Source organism: Colobus angolensis, unplaced genomic scaffold (genome assembly GCF_000951035.1).
Source record: "Colobus angolensis palliatus isolate OR3802 unplaced genomic scaffold, Cang.pa_1.0 Scaffold515, whole genome shotgun sequence".
NCBI classification, from domain to species: Eukaryota; Metazoa; Chordata; class Mammalia; order Primates; family Cercopithecidae; genus Colobus; species Colobus angolensis.
The window spans coordinates 205,129-219,791 of record NW_012118655.1 but is presented as its reverse complement, the minus strand read 5'-3'; the positions used below and the strand labels follow the sequence as shown (position 1 = coordinate 219,791).

The 14,663-nt window shown below is 42.3% G+C and overlaps 1 protein-coding gene across 1 annotated transcript in view; it reads right to left on the bottom strand.

Moving 5' to 3' along the window:
• Positions 1–14,663, bottom strand: part of XDH (xanthine dehydrogenase) — a 75,266-nt gene that overhangs the window by 47,730 nt on the left and 12,873 nt on the right. The window contains exons 4-8 of the mRNA XM_011960554.1: positions 14,002–14,110; positions 11,526–11,652; positions 10,623–10,684; positions 1,185–1,253; positions 738–824 (exon numbers count right to left, since the gene is read on the bottom strand). Coding sequence (XP_011815944.1) covers positions 738–824; positions 1,185–1,253; positions 10,623–10,684; positions 11,526–11,652; positions 14,002–14,110 — 454 coding nt within the window. The remainder of the gene's footprint in view (positions 1–737; positions 825–1,184; positions 1,254–10,622; positions 10,685–11,525; positions 11,653–14,001; positions 14,111–14,663) is intronic.

Sequence of the window (14,663 nt, the reverse complement as noted above, 5' to 3'; positions counted from 1 at the left end):
GGAAGGAAGGAAGGAAGGGTTTGTTATAAGGGGATGCCTAGGAAGGCTGGCTTTAGTGCTTGCAGGGTGACACTGGGCTGAGAACGAAGCCCTCAAATAAAACTGCCGGTATTTTCAAAGTTTCACAGTCCAGAGAAAGATCTGCTGGTGGCCTACTGCAAAGCCATTCTCTCTGGCCTGCTGAAGCTACAAGGCAGTTTTCATGAGCTCAACACCCTGAGAAGCATGCACTTCAAAAACTCTGAGTGGGTGTGAGGGGGTTTCCTTAAGACAGAACTGTGAGCTGCAGATCATGTCCTTTGAAGAGACCTCTCTTTTTTGTTGTTTTGTTTTGTTTTTTCTTAAATAAATGGATTGCTTATAGAAGGAATAGGTTTCTTGGGGTGCTTATGTATTAGATATAGGCAGGAGATCAACAAATGGTTATAGTGCACCTGCTATGCTACACAGTGTGCCCAGAGAGCTAGTCCCTATTCTCATGGGGCTTGTCATTTAACAAGGAACACAGACATCAAATTAGTAACTGTAAGTGTGACACACATGAACAGAAGTGCAGGGACTGTGGGCACACATAGCAGAGACTCAACCTAGGGGGTTTCAGAAAGTGGAAGGGAAATTTAAGCTGAAACCTAAAGGACAAGAAAGACACAAAGTTCCCAGTGGGTATGAAAATAAAGCAGGTCTCCAGGGACTCACAGTACAGACTCGGCTGGACCTGTCCCTGAGGCATCACCTACCAGCAACTCTGGGGGAAAAATGGGCTCCTGGGTGGGATCCAGGGGCGTGAACTCCTCTGGTTTGAATAAAGATGGTGAGAGACTGACCTACGGGGAAAGAGAACAAGTAGATGGGGCAGTATCCCCTCCTTTCAAACACCCAAGAGGACCAATTCAGCCTTTCCTTCCAGCCATCATTTCCAGCCCCCTGCAGGGTGCAAGAGGAGCAGGTAATCCCTGGGAGGCAGGAATGAGAGGGTCTCAGTTAGAGGACCTGGGGCTAATGTGCACCATCGCCATCCCCATCTACGAGGGCAGACTACGTAGTAGTCTACGTAGACTCATCTACGGTAAGTCTGCCATCACTGACTCACCGCAGGTTCCTTTTCCAGCCCCCACTGCTTGGGCACCGACTCCTCTAAGTCTCAGATTACCCCCAGGCTTCCAGGGGGAGAAGAACTCACTTACCGAGTGGTCTTTCTTCTGGCTCATGCAGCAGTTTGGATTGTTCCCATCTCCTCCACAGCATCCACCACCCTAGAGAGATGATGAAAATCTGCACAAAGGTATTTACAAAGAGTATTCACAGAAGCTAAGGAACCTAGATTATTAATATCCAGAACACTCCAGCTCTGATGCCTGTCCCAGCATGAACAGCACGGGCATCCTACCTGCCTGTCGTGCGGAGTGGAGGCCTCAGCTACATTCCCTCTTGCTTGGCTAATGTAGATTAAACAAATAGGAGCAACAAGGTCACTGAATTTCAGGAAATTTTCTCCATAAAAACTAGGTCCTACTTTATCAAAACCCATCCCTTATGCCCATTTCTCTTCTTCAGTGCTGCTTCCTCAGGAAGTGTCTATGAGGGATATTCCCATTGGCTCTCTCAAGACTCAAGAGGCTCAACTTCCAGACCAGCGAGGTTCCATGGGGCGTGGCTGGTGTCTCCCAGGCTGGACTCTCTGTGGGACCCTGCCAAGGATGTCCAAGATGGGTGCTGGGCCCAGCACTGTGTCCAGCCAGTGTGCCCAATGGCCTCCCTATTGCTTATTAGGCACTTCTTCCCAGAAAGGTAAACGCTCTTCATTGCTCGCTGTGGGCCTGTTCTGGAGAAAGTATGCAGGTCAGACCACCCAGCATCTCTGGGGAAAGACTTGTTCAGGATCTCTTGGGATACCAGTGGCAGAGCACACACAGACTCTAGAATCACTACCTCCCAGCACGGAGGCAGTGCAGGGTGGTGGAGGGGAGTGCTCAGCTGACCAATCTGCAGCTCAGGGCTTCAGAAGATAGAGTCCTGGAGTTGTGCTGAGATGAAAAAGTAGGGAAAACTCATAGGCTCTGCCCTAGGCACTGGGGTAGTCAATTCCTGAAAAAGCAGGCCGGGAGCAGTCCTTCTGCATGTCAGCCACAGGAGACATCATACCGTGCTGGCATTTCCCAGAGGCTGTTTCACAACTCACTGGCTTCCCCAAGAAAGCGCTCATGGGACGCTGGAGGTGTGACCTTGGAGAAGTTGTAAGCAGGCAGGCAGTGACATCAGGAGAGAAACCCCCCACTCACCCCACCATCTGCACACTCTGCTCCGTGTACAGATTCTTCCTGCATTCACAGCTCTTGCACTGGGCGCCAGACCTGCTCCGTCCATTCTGAGCCTCCCCCCAGCCAGCCACCTTGAACTTCCCCTCTTTATTTAGACAGAAAGAAAGGAAGAAAGAGAGGTTTCTTAGTGCCTCTTCTCACGTTTCTTCTTGGAGAAGGAATGAGGCAGGGAAATGCCCCGCCCTGCCTGAAGTGAAAGTCCTGAACCCCACTCACCTGGCCCTCCTGAGGAAGGCTGTATTTCACAGAAGTGCCTTTTCCAGACAAAGTGCCAGCACATTATTATTTAGATCTATTTTCTTGATAATTCATTGGTGTGTTAATAACATAAATTACTGTGATGTGCAGTGATGCGTCACTGCCCTCAAGGTCTATTGAGGTTGGATAAGACTACATTTTCTCATCCCCACCCTCCTGAGATTCCTAGCTTACCAAATAGGCTAAGACTTCTGCGCTGGTGCCTTTTTTTTAAATAAAAAATTTTTTAAAAAAAAGCTTTTTTTTTTTAGAGTGGTTTAAGGTTCACAGAAAAAACTGAGCGGAACATGTAGAGAATTCCCAAATATCCCCTATCCCAATATATACGCACAACCTTCCTCACTTCAGCATCCTCAAAAGTGGTACATTTGTTACAATTGATGGACCCACATTGACACATCATTATCAACCAAAGTCCATAATTTATATGAAGGTTCACTCTTGGCGTTGTATGTTCTATTGGTTTTGACAAATACATGATTACATGTGTCCACACTTATGATACCTTATGGAATAGAGTTATACTGCCCTAAAATACCTCTGTGCTCTGATTATTCATCCATCTCTTTCCCCTAATCACTGGCAACCACTAGTCTTTTTACTGCCTCCGTAGTTTTGTCTTTTCTAGAATTTCATAGAATTGATATCATACAATGTATAGCTTTTTAAGATTGACTTCTTTCACTTAGTAGTAGCAATTAAGGTTTGTCTATGTCTTTTCGTAGCTCGATAGCTCCTTTCATTTTGGTACTGAATTAACATTCCATTGTTTGGATGTTCTACAGTTTATTCACCTACTGAAGGACATCTTGGTTGCATCTAAGTTTTGGCAATTATGAGTAAGGTTGTTGTAAGCGTTCCTGTGCAGGTTTTCGTATGGCAATAAGTTTTAAATTCATTTGCGTCAATTCCAAGGTGTGTGATTACTGAGGTGCATGGTAAAACATGTTTAGTTTTGTAAGAAACTGCCAAATTGTCTTCCACAGTGGTTGTGCAATTTGCATGCTCACCAGCAATGAATGAGAGTTCATGTTGCCCCACATCCTCACCAGAATCTGATGCTGTCAGTGTTTTGGATTTGACCATTCTAATAGACGTGTGGTGGTATTTCACTGCTCTTTCAATTTGCAATTCCCTAATGACATGTGATGTTGAACTTACATGCTTACTGGCCATCCATATATCTTCTTTGGTGAGTTAGCTGTGCAGGTCTTTTACCCATTTTTTAATTTAGTTGTTCATTTTCTTATTGCTGAGTTTTATCAGTTCTTTGTATATTTGGATAAGTACTTTACAAGATGAGTCTTTTGCAAGTATTTTTCTCCCAGTGTATGGCTTGACTCCTCACTCTTCTGTTATTAACTTTTAATGAAGTCCAGCTTATAATTATTTCTTTTATGGATCATGCCTTTGGTGTTGCATCTAAAAAGTCATCATCATTCCAAGGTCATCTAGGTTTTCTCCTATATTATCTTCTAGGAGTTTTATTGTTTTACATTTAGTTTTATGATTCATTTTGAGAAGGGTATAATATCTGTGTCTAGATTCTTTTTTTTGTATGTGAATGTCCAGTTGTTGCAGCACCATTTGTTAAAAAGATCATCTTTGCTCCATCGTATCGCCTTTTCTTCTTTGTGAAAGATCATTTGACTCTATTTATGTTGGTCTATTTCTGGGCTCTCTATTCTGTTCCATTGATCTCTTTGTCCGTTCTTTTGTCCATTCTTTTTGTAGTATGGACTGTGTCCATACTACACTGTCTTGATTACTGCAACTTTCTAGTAAATCTTGAAATTGGGTAGAGTCAGTCCTCTGACTTTGTTCTCTATTCTCCTTCAATATTGAGTTGGCTATTCTGGATCTTTTCCTTCTCCATATAAACCTTAGGATCAATTTGTTGATAGCCAAAAAATAATTTACTGGGATTTTGTTTGGGATTGCATTGAGTCTGAGTTGGGAACAACAGATATCTTGACATGTTCATCCTCCTTATTCATGAAAAAGAAATCTCTCTCCATTTATTTAGTTCTTTGATTTTGTTCATCAGAGTTTTGTAGCTTTTCTCACATAAATCTTGTACATACTTTTTAGATTCATACCTAAGTATTTCATTTGTTGGGGAGTACTAATGTAAAATGTAAATGATAATGTGTTTTGAATTTCAAGTTCCACTTATTCATTGCTGTTATATAGGAAAGTGATTAACTTTTGTATTACCTCTGATTCTATCTTCTGGAAGAGATTGTAGAGAATTGACATAATTTCTTTTTTAAATGTTTGATAGGATTTACCAGTGAATCTATCTGGGCCTGGTGCTTTCTGTGTTAAAGGTTATTAATTAATGATTCAATTTCTTCAATAGTTATAGGCCCATTCAGATTATCTACTTGAATGAGTTTTGGTAGCTTACATCTTTCAAGGAATTGTTTTATTTCATCTAGGTTATCAAGTGTATGAGCATAGAGTTGTTCTTAATATTCCTTCATTATCCATTTAATGTACATGAGATCTATAGTAAGATCTTTTTATTTTGATATTAGTAATTTGTATCTTCTCTTTTTTTTCTTAGTTAGCCTGGTCAAAGACTTATTAATTTTATTGGTCTTTTTAAAGAACCAAATTTCAGTTATGTTGATTTTCTCTATTGATTGTCTGTTTTCAATGAAATTTATTTTTGCTCCAAATTTTATTTTTCTTCAGCTTACTTTGAATTTAATCTGTCTTTTTTTTCTAGTTTTCTAAAGTGGGAGCCCAGATTACTGATTTTATTTGTATTTTATTTTTATTATTTTATTTATTTATTTGAGATGGAATCTTGCTCTGTCACCCAGGCTGGAGTGCAATGGCGTAATCTTGGCTCGCTGCAACCTCTGCTTCCCAGGTTCAAGTGATTCTCCTGCCTCAGCCTCCTGAGTAGCTGGGATTACAGGTGTGTGCCACCATGCCTGGCTAATTTTTGTATTTTTAGTAGAAACGGGGTTTCACCATGTCGGTCAGGCTGGTCTTGGACTCCTGACCTCATGGTCTGCCCACCTCAGCCTCCCAAAGTGCTGGGATTACAGGAGTGAGCCACCATGCCTGGTAGATTACTGATTTTTAATCTTCATTTCTAATATATGCATTCAATATTATAAATTTCCCTCTCAGCATTGTTTTCACTTCATCTTACAAATTTCGATAAGCTATATTTTCAATTTCATTTAATTCAAAATATTTTAAAGTTTCTCTTGAGATTATCTTTTTGAACCTCTGTTCTTTTGAATTGTGTTGTTTAATCGTCAAGCATTTGGGGGTTTTCCAGCTCTCTTTCTGTTATTGATGTCTAGTTTAATTTCATTTTGGTTTGAAAGCAGACATTGTATGATCTCTATTCATGCAAATTAAATTTGTAAAAGTGTGTTTCATAGCACAGAATGTGGTCCATCTAGGTGACTATTCCACATGAGCTTGAGAAAAATGTCTTCTCTGCTGTTTTTGGCTAAAGTAGTCTATAAATGTCATTATATCCAATTAATTGATGGTGCCATTGAGTCCAGCTATGTCCTTACTGATTTTTTGCCTGGTGCTGTCCATTTCTGATACAAGGGTGTTGAAGTCTTCACATATAATAATGGATTCATCTATTTGTCTCTGCAGTTCCATCAGATTTGCCTCATGTGTTTTGAAGCTCTGTTGTTAGGTGTATACACATTAAGGACTGTTATGTCTTCTTGGAGTATTGATTCCTTTATTATTTTTAGTGCCCCCCTTTTCCTCTGGTAACTATTCTTGATCTGAAGTTTGCTGTGTTCAAAATTAATATGCTACTTCCACTTTCTTTTGATTAGTATATCATGGTCTACCTTTCTTCATCTACTTAGTTTTAATCTACGTGTGTCTTTTCATTTAAAGTAGGTTTCTTGTAGACAACATATAGTTGGGTCTTGTTATTTTCATCTACTCTAACAATGTTTGTCTTTTAAATGGTATATTTAGATCACTGACATTAAAGGTAATCATTGATACAGTTGGATGAGTATCTACCATATTTGTTATTGTTTTCTATTTGTCATCCTTGTTCTTTGCTTCTAGTTTTGTCTTTCACAGATTTTCTGACTTTTGTGATTTTAACTGAGCATTGTAAATAATTTCATCTCCTTTCCTTTCATAAAACACCAATTATACTTCCTTTTTTCTTTTTTTTTTCTGGTAGTTGCCCTAGAGTTTGCAGTATACATTTTTAACTAATCCAAGTCCACTTTTAAATAACACTATGCCACTTTACAGGTAGTGATAGTATCTTATAATAACAAAGTATTTCTAATTTTTCCCTCTTGTTTGTTTTATCATTGTTGTCATTCATTTTACTTATACACAAGCACATATATATACATATATATATACATACATATGCACACATAAACAAATGCATTGTTGCTATGATTATTTTGAACAAATTACTATCTGTTAGACCAATTAAGATTAAGAAAAATAAAAATTTTTATTTTACCTTTACTTGTTCATTCTCTGATGCTCTTCCTTCATGTAGATCTGAGTTTCTGGCCTACATCATTTTCCTTCTCTTTAAAGAACTTCTTTTAATATTTCTTACAGGTCTACTGGCAACAAATTCTCTCAAGTTTTGTTTGAGAAAATATTTCTCATTCGCTTTTGAAGAATACTTTTGGAGGTTACAGAATTTTAGGTGCTTTGGTTTTTTCTTTCAACACTTCAGGTATTTTACTCCATGCTTCTTGCTTGCATGGTTTCTGGGAAAAGTCAGATATAATTTTATGTTTGCTCTTCTGTAGGTGAGGGGTGTTTTCCTCTGGCTTCTTTCAAGTCATTTTTCTTTACCTTTGATTTTTTGAAGTTTGAATATCACATGCCTTGGTGTAGTTTTTGTTTGATTTTGGTTTTTTTGGATTTATCCTGGTTTGTGTTCTCTGAATTTCCTGACTCTGTGGTTTAAAGTCTGACGTTAATTTTGGGAAATTCTCAGTCATTATTGTTTCAAATATTGCTTCTTTTCCTTTCTCTTTTTCTTCTTCTTCTGATATTCTCATTACACATATGTTACACCTTTTGTAGTTATCACACAGTTCTTATTTGTTTCTGTTTTGTTTTCATTCACTCCCTTTTCTCTGTTTTTTGGTTTTGAAAGTTTGCACTGTTATATCCTCAAGATCAGAGATTCTTGTCTCAGCCATGTCCAGTCTACTAATGAGCCCACTGAAGGTGGTCTTCAATTTGGCATAAGTATTTTCAATCTCTAGCATTTCTTTTCAATTCTTAGAATGTCCATTCTCTGCTTACATTATTGATCTGTTCTAGTATGCTATCTATTTTCTTCCATTAAAGCTCTTAGCATACTAGCCATAGCTTTATAAAATTCCTCTTTTGTTAATTCCAACATTCCTGCCCTATTTGACTCTGGTTCTGCTATTTGTTCAGTCTCTTCAAATTGTGTTTGCCTTTGACTATGCCTTATAATTTTTGGTTGAAAGGTGGACATGATGTACTGGCTAAAAGGATCTGATGTAAATAGGCCTTTAGTGAATTTATTGGTAAGAGATGAGGGAGAAGTATCATCTAGTCCTAGGATTAGGGGAGCTTGTGCCCCTCGCCTGTGAGCTTCACAAGTGCTTCTCAGGTTTTTTTTTCTCCGTTTAGTGGGAGAGGATGGCTGGAGGGGGCTGGGCTTGTGTATTTCCCTTCCCACGGGTGAAAGACCAGAGGCCCGGGGGTTGCATATTTCCCCTCCCCAAGGTGGGTTAGGCTCTAATATAACCTCAGAAGTTTAGGCTGTGGTAAAATAATTTCTCCTGAGGGCAGGCCTTTTTAAGAAGAACAGAATACTCTGGTATATTCCAAAATGGTTCATTTTTCCCACTCCCTACCAGAAACACAAGGAGATTTTTCTCCAGCATTTACTGTGAGGACCTGGTGGACCGCCTGGAGGTAAAACTCACAAAGATGCAGAGCACCCCCTCCATGACTACATCCCCCTGTAGTTTATATCCATGTATAAACTCCAGCAATTCATCAGTTAGTACTTACATCTTCCTATCCTGGCAAAGATTCCTACAGAGGTTTTTGCTCCTGGGTTTCTTCTCTGATGTGCCATGTCTGCCTGTCTGTCTCTCCAATTTTTTAGACAATGAGTTGTCCTGTGACCTCATTCCTCTGATGGATCTAAAAACAACTGTTGATTCTTCAGTTTGTTCAGCTTTTTTCTTCTTGTTTAGATGAAATAAAGACTCCTCAGCTGCTTACATGCCAGACCAGAAACTGGAAGTCTTGCTTGTACCTGTTTAATGGTTCCTCCATTTCTTTCCTTGTCGCCAGATAGGTGTGGTCACTTCTTGCTGTGAGCAGTGTGCCCACCTCTACCTGACCCTCCACACACTTTCTAGTGTGTGCTGTGGACAGGAAAACTAGATAACCACATTTTGTTAGAGCTGTGTGTAAAATAAAAGTAAAAAGGCTCTGAAGAAACATCTTGGGGACCTCCGATGAGGAACATGCATTAGCTTCTGAGCACCTTTTGTGTGTCAGTCATTTTGGCTGCTCAGAGCTCTCAGTCTTGCTCTGCTCTGTGCTGTAGGTAGCTGAATTGAGGGACGTAAGTGCTGCATGGTGAATTCAGGAGCTGAATTCAACTTCCAGGAGGGAAGGCAATTGATATACTAAAAAATCCTTCTCTTTTGAAAAATTAAGAGGACTGGTTACATTTTATCACTTTGAGCAAGTTCTAATGAAGTAAATAGAGGCAAGATGAACAATCCCTGGTTCTCAGGAAACACTGAGTAACTTGGGAAGATTATATAGCGGCTAATGGAAGAAATGTACCAGCATTATAATTTATAGTTCCCGTTTATTGAATAACTGAAATATGCCAGGCATTGTTCTAAAAGCTTTTCAAGAAGTACCTAGTTTTTATAAATACAGTAAGGTAGATATTCTAATGAAATCACCTAATAAAATCACCATTTTATTAGGTTGGTGCAAAAAAAAATTACAGATTTTTCCATACTTTTAATGGCAAAACCACAGTTACTTTTGCACCAACCTGATAGAAACAAGGAGACTTGCCCAAGGTCGGGCATCAATTAAGTGCATCAAATTGAACACAGGTCTGCAGAATCTGAATTTGTGCTTTTAGGCTTTTTCATTTATTTCCATACTTGCTAATTCTTCATTAGCAGCAACATTAATCAGAGTGTGGTGTTTTCCATCCTTATAAGGTCCTGTCTCCATGTCTACCCACCCCTTCTTGGATTATATGCACACAGCACTCTTTTTCATGATGTGCCAACCCTAAAGGTGAGTGGAAAGCATAGGAGTCTGTAACTCCCCTGGACCCAGGATCAAATTGAAATGAGATGGTTTGATTTGGAGTCAAGATTAACTTGGCCCAATTGAGAAGTCAGGTACAACCTGGGGGAAGACTAAGCCAAGAAAGGAGATGCCAGCTCTCTTGCCTTCCTTGCCAGATGGCAGGTGTGTGTATGTGTTTATATAATCAATGCCCACACACCCAGCTGTGACTTCTCACTCAGAGTTATATGAACACTGCAGGGGTTCACAAACTGTCTGGAGATCTAATTACCAGTTTCATAAGCCCAACAGAGTGCCAGCCACAGAAAGCAGCCAGGAGAGGAAAGGAGGAGAGGTACAAGTGCTGAGCAAGGCCAGGTTGTTATTAATGCTACATTCAGCACCTGTGCCATGGGCTGAGCCTGCCAGTCTCCAAGGGAAAGCTGCCAAACCCAAAGGCCAAACCCTAAGAGGAAGCTAACTCTTAGGCAGTGAGCCTCTTCCAGGAAGCCGGTCTCCAGACCATCACTGGCAGAAATTCCCATGCTATTCATAAGAACCCTTCCCTGAATAAAAATAGCAGACTCTACTCCCCATGCCAGATGTCCCCAGAGGGAAGACTCACTAACTGGTCATCTTATCATCCTTGTTTGTAGACCAGAGGCCCTTGGTTTCCCTCCCAACAGTGATTTCTGAGTGTTGCTGTTTTAGGAGCAGAGACACTGATGTTCCGGGGTCCCCACTTACCCTGGCGAAGGTCCGGAAGCCCTGGAGGATGGGTCTGTAGCCTGTGCAGCGGCACAGATTTCCTGTGGGCCAAGGAAAAAACTGCAGTGTCAGGGCAGGTCCCTGGGATGGGTGAGGAGATTGTGGCTTTGCTTGCAACTAAGTTGGGTGCTCTCTTTATCAGGCTGCATATTCTGTTACCTCTGTCTGGAAGGCCTCTTGGCCTTCTCCTATCCTGACTTCAGAACGTCTGTCATGACTTCAATAAGTCTTTCCTAGAATGGAAGCCTTCCTAGAATGCCCAGACTGAGTCAGGTGCCTCTCCTAAGTGCTCCCACAGTGGCTGATCATAGCTTCATCAGTTAGCCTATCAGACTACATTATAAAGTCTCTTCTTCAGAGTATGAACTTTTTGAGAGTAGAGGCTGTGTCTTTTATCCCTGTGGCATAGGATGTGACTCAAAATAACTGAATAGATGATGGATAGAAATGGTGAATAGATGGGGAGGCTTCTCTATTTAATTCAGAGAAACAGACACATAGGTGGTCTTTGCCCTGCAGAATTCTGTTCTGGTGAAATCCGAGAGGGAAGGAAATCATATCACTAGCCCCTGTGGAGTTTTCCTGTACCAGCCATGCACTGCCAACGCCACTCCAATACTGGTGGAAGGCAGACAGATACCTCAGGAAGGTGAACCCAAAGGCAGGAGACCCCAGGAGGTCTCCACACCAACCAGGAGTTCTTCCAACTAAGAGAGGGTTGGCTTTCTAGCAGATCTTAGTCACCACGTTGTGGGGGAGTGGGGGGCCTGAGCCCTTCCTCCAGAGGGTAGTCCCTCATGTTCCTTGCCCTGGCACTTGCCCTCACCTCTTCAGGGCCTCGTTTGCCATTCCACCTCCTAGGCTGTGCCTGAAGGCCCGTACCTTGGAAGGCATTCTCAATCTCCTCGATGGTGGGCTCAGGCTGATTCCGGAGCAGTGTGTACATACTCATGACGATGCCGGGGGTGCAGAACCCGCACTGGGAGCCGTGGCTTTTGGCAATTCTCTCCTAAAAGGAACAGATGACATAGACACCTGGGATAGCAGAACCCTCCCTGGCTCCCCAAAGGACTCGACTGGAGCCAGCCCATGTTGAGAGCAGTGGGGGGTAGCAGTCACTGCACAAAGTCAAGCCCCAGTGCCACCATTTACCAACTGTGACCTTGGCCAGGTTCCAAGCCCTCTGAGTCATAAGTTCTTCATCTGTATGATGAGGACCATCCTTGTAGTTACCTCTAGAGCTGTGATTAGGATTAACTGAGATAATTCGTGTAAAACCCTTAACACTGTACCTGCATATAGCAGGCAGTCAGCCAATGTTAGCTATGACTAGCAAGGTCTTTTCCAAGAACAGTGACTATCATAACCAGAAGGCAGCTTCTGAATGGATTGGGTGCGGCATATGAGAGAAACAGTCAAAGGTGATGTCCAGATTTTTGTCTTAAGCAATTGGCTTTGCTATCGATTTAGATGGGAGAAGACTGGGGAAGGAAACCATTAGGAGAAAAGTAGGGTTTTCTTAAGTTTGAGATTAGACATCCGTATTGAGATGTCAAGTAGACAATGGGAAATGTAAGTCTAACTTCTGAGGAGAGGTCAAAACTGAAGTTGTAAATGTAAGTGCCGATGGCATGTGGACAATATCAAACTCATGTAGAGAGTGTAGGGCTGAGGAAGGGGATCAGCCTAGGTCAGGGCTCAGGGCACTGCAGCAATTAGAGACTGAGCAGAAGAGGAGCTAGCGTGGAGAGAGAAGGAAAAGGCAGAACCACAGTGTCACAGAAACCAAGAGAAAACAAATAAATGGACAAGAAGTGGAATCTGGCTCTGTAGCCTATATGTAACCAAAATAAGTGCATTAGGAATAAGAACCTGTACCATTGGACAGGGAGGATTTTAGGTCGATTATACAGATATGACCTGTATGGTCTGGCTGTGTCCCCACCCAAATCTCATCTTGAATTGTAGCTCCCATAATTCCCACGTGTTGTGAGAGGGACACTGTGGGAGATAACTGAATCATGGGGTGAGTCCTCCATCCTGTTCTCACGGTAGTGAATAAAATCTCGTGAGATCTGATGGGTTTCTGTTTTCACTTAGGTCTCATTTCTCTCATCTGCCACCATGTAAGATGTGCTTTTCATCTTCTGTCATGATTGTGGGGCCTCCCCAGCCACGTGGAAGTGAGTCAATTAAACTGCTTTTTCTTTATAAATTACCCAGTCTTGGTATGTCTTTATCAGCAGTGTGTGAATGGACTAATACTCGACTCCTGTGTTTAAACTATTTATTCTTTCTTTCATCTATTTGTTTCAAAGAAAATAACAAGTCTTAATTAACCCTCTCACATCTCCTTCAGGTTGGACAAGTTTAGTAATTTCCCCTCTTCCTGCCTAAGAAACAAATCTACAGATGGAAAGCAATATCACCCCAACCTGTCTGACCTCATCTGACTGGCCCAAGATGCCATTCCAAGGAATAGAACCAGCCACTCTGCAGGAGGCTCCTACTCCATCACCTGAATGACATGTCTCCTCAAATAATCAAGGGAGAATTAAGACCTGGGCCAAGCTCTGGTAACGTCTATTATAATCTCCCAAAGACCTCAAGTTTCGTCAAACAAAATGCTTTGGGGACAATGGCCATTCCTTCCAACACGGCTCTACTCCCCTTTCTTTCCACTTGGCCTAAAAGCATCCTGATTGTCTCCCCAAACCCCTCTCAGATTATCACTGCCACTCGCCCCAGAAGCATTTCGGATTTCAATGCATTTTCAGGTGGCCTGACACCATCAAGGAGAAAGCCTTGCTCAGGCACTAAATCTCTGTCATCTTATTTAGCACTTGCTAACCTCCATTCTAATGAAGATGAAGGCCTAGCAGTTTACATTTGTACTATCTGTGGGTGGGAGGTAAGGGGTGCAGAATTACCATTGCAGGGAGTAGGTGGGCTTATAAACAGGGGGCACAGATAATCAAAATTCAAATCTGGGAAGGCTGGCAGTTTCCTAAACACACTCCAGAACAAAGTGAGGAAGCTTCCCTGCATCTCTTCCTCCAAATTCTGGTGCAGCTGGACTGGCCTAGCCACCAGTTTCAGTTGACCTCTTGGGTCCCTTGAGATCATGCAATGTTATAACCAACCAGCTCACAGGAAGGAGATTCAGCCTTGGGCGTTTCTTCTTTTCACCTCATGGTACCCAGAGGAGATGGGGAGGTGGCCAGGGTGCAGTTGCCTCCTTAGATTAAGCAGTGAGACTCTGCCCAACAACCCAAAGCAAGTCTGCACCTTTGGCATGAGCCTCCCTGCAGAGGAAACAGCATGATCTCAAGAGCACAGCTCCCTTTCCTCTGTTTACCTGCACAGGATGCAGCCTCGTCTTGGTGCTTCCTATTCCTTCCACAGTTGTCACTGCAACATGGTGCAAGGAGCAGATGGGGGCCAGGCAGGCATTGGCAGAAAAGTGGCTAGAACCCCAGATTAAGGTCATTCCATTTATTGTCCACTCAGGTCATCAGAATGGGCCTGACTGTGGGCTCTGGAGGACTTTGTGAGGCTTTACATTATGTCTCTCTGCTCCCATTTGTGTTCTTGTATCTTCTACCAGTGTCCTCACCTCTCCACTGAAGACTCTGGGCGAGGAACAAAGGAAGCCCTTCTTGTAGGTAAAGGTGAGCCCTTCCAGAATCCTGTGGGATCAGGCATCAGAGCATCCTCAGCCTCGGAGCAGAAGCCAGGGAGCCAGGGTCACTTTCAGTTGCCTGTTACTCAGCCTGACCCTGGAGGCTGAGTCAAGGGGAAGTTTCTCTGGCAGGCTGCAGCCTTGAAGCATGCTTCTGCCTGCAGGGCTCTTCCTTAGCCTCGGTGCCAGAACCTCCAATCACTTTGCTTCCCTGCATTTCCTCACCTCTATTGCTTTCATTCCTCTGTGGGGAAAGGGAGAGGGAACCTCCTGGCAACGTGAGACACCAAGCCCTTAGCTAGAACTTCCTTGCATTCTTCTGTTATTCATCACTCATT